Raw genomic sequence first — 5,717 nt, 5'->3', positions numbered from 1 at the left:
GGTGCAGGCGCTGCAGACGGTGCAGGCGCTGCAGACGGTGCAGGCGCTGCAGACGGTGCATGCGCTGCAGACGCCACGCTTTGGCTGTCATACCAGCCTTTAAACGCTTCTGCTGGGTTTCTTACTTTTAGTTAAACTTTCCAAGCTCCACTCTGTTTAATCACTCTACTCCTCACAACAGTATACAATGATAAACAGGATATTTCTTTCCCCCCCCCACCCACCTGCATGTGTAATGCTAAACCCACAGGCAGGAGAGAGACTCTGCAGCGACTCCAATAAGCCTCTGGGAAGGAGAAAGCAGGAGTGTGTTGTGAGGTTGGATCAAAGCCAGGTGCAAAGGCTGACATTCTGTATTAGGAGTTACAATCCTTCTTCCCCCAGCCCTCCTGACTGTGTCTCTGTCTGCCCATGTCCTTGTTTCTCCCTGTGGACCCACTGATGGGAGCTGACATTTGCCTCAATCCCTCTCGCTGTATCCGCTGAGCCCATTCTGAGCTCCCAGTCTTGTCTCCTAATGTTCTGACTCTGACTCTCTCTTTTCTCTTGCTGACCTAATCATCCTGCTGACCTCGTTTTCATTTACAACACACCTGATCCCGCTCCTGGAGAGTAAACAGCAGCATTTGCATGATATGGAACAACAAGTAGGAGATAAATAATTAGAGAGGTTTATTTTTTTTTTTTTTTTAAGCTGGAGCTAAGGGTGCATCCACACCAGTCCTGTTTGATTCGCTTTAATAGAACTCTAGATTTTTGGTCTAGAAAGTCCAGTTGGTATGCGGAGGTGTGAATGTGCCATCAAACTCTGATTCGCCTAAAAACCTCGGACTCAGTTTGGTGGAAGTGAACTCCGGTGCGGTTTGAATGTCCAAATGAACGCCAAGCGGACCAGAGACCGCTCAAAAAGTAGGAAGTGGACTATGACCCAGAGTGGAGGAAGTGAATGAAGCCGTCCAGTCTGTTTTGGCCACGTCTCCAGATATTGATTTAACATTAACAGCCTCGTTCAGATCAGCTCTTCTCTCTTCACAATGGAGGGTGGTTGTTGTTTGATGCAGGCGATTTCTGGTAAGCTTCCTAACATGGAACTGGTGTATGACATGTATCAGGGGAAAACATCAGCAATCGGGTAATATTTAAAACTTCAACAGAGTCCACACCTCCAGGAGCAATCATTTCTCAGTTGTGAATCACAGCGTAGAACAAAGAGCTGCTTTTCACCAGGCTATAAAAAGATGGTTCTGCGTAGAACTCACTGAGGTGTGTCGAATACATGTGTGCAACAAATGTTTTTTAGATTTTTATTCGTTAATAATCTAGACTACTGCGACAGACTAGCGACCTGTCCAGGGTGACCCCGCCTCTCGCTCTGAACGTTAGCTGGAGAGAGGCACCAGCAACCCTCCTGACCCCACTGAGGGACAAGGGTTTAGAAAATGAATGAATGAATGGATGGATGGATGGATGGATGGATGGAAGGAAGGAAGGAATAATCTTGACTGCATTTTCTATTTTTGTCCATTTTACTGCTAATACTACCACTACTTAGTAATGCTCTACTTCATATAATGCTAATTAAATACTGATGTTTGTGTAACAAAAATATATTTGTTACAAAAACTACTATGGCACACAACGTGTAAAAATAATGGAGACCAGTAATGTATTCATCCCATCTGCTTTCTACAGACATCACTGCCAGGGAGTTCATGGAGCTCCGAGGGAAGCAGCGTAGCCGCTACGAGCTGCTGGTGGACTTCCTGTCGGAGATGCTCTCCGTCCCACCGGGTGACGTTAACATCTTCAGCCTCATGGACGTGAAGGAGCGAATGCTGGACGTCCGCTTTGCTGTGAGCGCAGGCCCCTCTTTCCTGCAGCCGGAGAAAATGCATGGATACCTAGCCGCCCACAAACAAAAGGTAGGTCACTTTATACGTCTCGCAGGCTTTCATCCATGCCGACAGTCCTGGTAAACACAATAAAGTCTTGTCAGCTTGATTGTTTTGTTGGGGTCTCTGCTCTCACTGGACTGACAGCTCTGCCTCCTGAGTGGCACTCACATAATCTAGTCAACTGCACAGAGTAAGTGCACTTTCCACCTGTGGGTGTCGGTGCGACCGAGTCTTAAAAGCGGGGTTGTGCTCTCTGTTTGAGCTGACGTTTGTTTGGAGCTGCGCTTGTACCTGCAGGGCGCTGCGGTTCAGCTGGCAAAGTGCTTCTGCTGCAGCCATAGAGGTTGCTGGTTTGATTCCCGACCACTGCAAGTGTCAAAGTTTCTTTTACCATATTGACAAAGGTCATGACCTCGGTTTCCCTCACCTAATAACATGCTGACTTACACATGCTACTGACTTTAAGTTTGGGTGGACCTTATGTCAGTGTAATGCGGTAAAAAGTTTATATATTGAGCAATTGGGAGATGAAAAGGACCACTTCATTTAAATGGAAAAAAAAACACGAAAAAATCAATTCGTTCCTGTTTTCGTTCACTGGAATAATTATTTGAAGTTTGGGTTCAGGTAAATGTGGCTCCATTTGTAACTTGTTGATTCTGGTCGACAGTTTCACCCTCCCGTCCAATAGGGGGCAGTGATGGTCACTTTTGTCTGCTGCATACGTTTTGGAGGATTTTTCATCTGTTGCTCTTTTTGATTGTTGCCCTTGGTTGCTTGAAGCAAGCTCCTGTCTGTCCAATAAGTTTTGCTGTTCCAGTAAGTCCTTCAAAGCTGCAGGAGGTAACTCTTATGAAAATAAATATTTATTACATATTTATTAAAACTGTCATTTCGTCCTGACAGTAGAACATGAGACAGATATGGAGTAAAAAAATCGATCTCCTCTGCCTCCTCCTTGTGGTCCAACAGCCGCCTGCTGTTGTACACTGCTCCAAATCAGAAACAACCAATCAGAGGCTGGAGGAGGGGTTATAGGGTCAATCGTGTACGCACTTCTCACTCTATATATTTGGACAAAAACTGCATTTAACAATAATAAAAAAGTAACAAATAAAACTATAAAAAGTTTGAAAAGCAAAGTGCCTCTATTGGCTGATTTTATACATATTTAAACATCTATATTATATAATAAAACACTCATTTGTCCTTGTGCTGTTGCTTTTTTTCCCCAAACTAGACAAGAAAACATAAACAAGAAAACATAGTGGGTATATCAGGGCTTAGCAGTAGATAAAGTGTGAAGCATGTAGCCTTTCACTTCATTTCTTTCCCATACAGATCATTCATATTTCCTCTGACTTTCCTTTCCAGTGGGAAGGATAATCAGACGGATTACTCTATAACTCCACACACGACTGTTAGGGAAAATGTAAACAAGACGACGACGTAAACAGGATTAGAGAGTCCCGTCGTTTCACCTGATTGAGAACCACACAGTAATAGGTGGATTTTTTTTTAAGTGCGTGTCAGCGCACAACTGGGAAGTGAAGGAAACAGTTTTAGGAGCATAACGCAGCATGACTGCAAAAGTGCACAACGGTCAGTGGTGGCATTGAATGTGCATCCCCGTCTGAGAATGGCAGCGCTGTGAGAACAGCCCTTTCAGCCAGCAGCAGCAGGTAATTCTCCCTGAGGGTTTGTCTGAGACCGTTTGAACCTGAGTGATGACCCAGATCTGCTGCTAGCCACGCACAGGCTGCATCCGCCTGACTGGCTGTAGCCCGGAAAGAAGGCCTGGGATAACTTTGCTCTGAGTTTAAAAGGCTGGTTACCGTGCCGACACACATCCTGAACTTCATAGAGAGCTGTTAACGTTAACATCTGATCTAATGGATTGTGCAGATCTGCTAGCCATAAAAGAGAGCATGTGAACTTAAATGCTGATTTCAAAAGCATCTACAGAGAGAATACAGTTTTGGTTTAATTTCTGCTCTATGTTATGTCAGCAAGTAGATTTATTGAGCATTTAATGATTAATCAATGACTAAATTAATTGACACCTGATCTACTTGTGTATAGTTTTAGAAACTTGAAGTGGGATTGAGTCAAACTTTATTTCTCGCCATCAATGGCTTTATAAAGCTTTTATAGAATTTTGTTTTTAAAGGATGTTGTTTCCTCCATTGTTAGTGTTGAAATGTTCAAGTTAAGGTTACTTTAAATGAAATATCCATACAAAGCGAGGTCTGTCAGATGGAATTTCTTGTTTCAGAAGTCTGAGGAATCACCTGACCTCTGCTAGCGTGAGCCTTCAGCAGGTCGTCCTCCCAGGCTGCATTGTCTCCGTTCCACCGCCCAGAGACACGCAGACGGAGCTGGTGTCCTGGGATGGGCTGATGAGCCACACTCTGTTTGCATTTGCATGTCTGTTAGGGGGTAGAAACAGTCCAACCCGGTTATGGTTGCGGTGGTCAGTTCAGGTGAATAACCACAGTCAGCCCTCAGCCTTTCAGCCTTTCCTCCCCTTTCATACGGCTATCTTCAAGGATGACAGAAAGAGAGGAGCTGCAGCCGGGGAAAAACATGCATGGATAAAAATTGAGGAGGAGAGTGGCGTGGAGAGACAAGCCCGGACTGAGGAAGAGAAAGATGGGAGAGCACAGAGGTAGAAACTTTCAGGTGTGATTTGTGAGGAGAGCACAGAGCATTTCATCTGAATTCAGCCAAGTTCTCTGGAGAAGACATTGATCAGAATGAGATGTGAAGCGTGGCGAGGGGGAGGACAGGGGGAGAGGGGGAGGAGTGGAACGAAAGGAAAGCGGTGCAGAAGATGAAGCGGTGTTTATTATTAATGTGCTCAGTTCTCCAGTAATGGCTCAGAAGTAGATTGATATAAAAAAGAAGACCAGATTCTCTCCGTCCCTCTGTTTCTGCCTGCTGGAGCTCAGAACTGGGTCCGATCCCGTCCCTCTGGGCTCTCACTCCAAATCTATTTACCTGACATTAAACTTTGATTCTTAGTTTAAAAAAAAGAAAAAAAAGAAACATAAATAAAAAATGATGTTACTCATGTTCATCCTGTTAATTAACGCTGCCCAGACGGCCACATGGAGGGAACTAGAAGCTTCTGAATGCATTGGAGGAAAGCCCTAAGCCTGTAGCAATAAGTAGTAAATCAGTTATGATGAATTAAAATGAAAGCAATAAGCTTTAGGGACACCGATCCACTTTTTTCACTTCTGATACCAATATTTGAGTTTTAGTATTGACTGATACAGAAAAACAATGCTGGACTGACTTAAAACATTTCTCTTTTTAAACACAGACATAAATGTACTGAATTATAAATATATTTGATAACTTAAAAAACCCAGTAGCTTCACAACAAACCTTCTCCCAAATGGTTCAGAAAGGGCAATTAGGATATAATGTAAAATAAATAATAAAGCATCACATCGCTCAGTGCACAAAGCATAGAATTAGACTGAATAGATTGGCTCTTATGGATCGGGCACATTGTCACTGATGGCTGATAGAGATTTATTTTTAAATATCAAGACTGATACAAACATTCATATTGGATTGGCGCATTTACATTAATTTTCATTCCAATTTAATTTAATTTAATATTTTTTTAAAGAGCAATTTTATCCACAGAGAATTCACACAGTTCATTGAATTTATGGTTTAAGTTGTGTTTGGTTCTGCTTTCTTCATTATTTGTTTATGTATTTATTTTTTTTTTTAATATATTTTTATTTTAATCAAAACATCTTCTGGTTTTATTCTTAAGTGTTTTTATTATTATTATTATTATTA

The 5,717-nt window shown here is 42.6% G+C and overlaps 1 protein-coding gene across 1 annotated transcript in view; it reads left to right on the top strand.

Moving 5' to 3' along the window:
- Positions 1-5,717, top strand: part of LOC103143989 (neural-cadherin) — a 307,861-nt gene that overhangs the window by 195,740 nt on the left and 106,404 nt on the right. The window contains exon 26 of the mRNA XM_016675675.1: positions 1,693-1,922. Coding sequence (XP_016531161.1) covers positions 1,693-1,922 — 230 coding nt within the window. The remainder of the gene's footprint in view (positions 1-1,692; positions 1,923-5,717) is intronic.

This window comes from Poecilia formosa, unplaced genomic scaffold (genome assembly GCF_000485575.1).
Source record: "Poecilia formosa unplaced genomic scaffold, Poecilia_formosa-5.1.2 Scaffold119, whole genome shotgun sequence".
Lineage (NCBI taxonomy): Eukaryota > Metazoa > Chordata > Actinopteri > Cyprinodontiformes > Poeciliidae > Poecilia > Poecilia formosa.
Note: the sequence above shows the minus strand (reverse complement) of the source record. Positions and strands in the feature narration are given on the sequence as shown.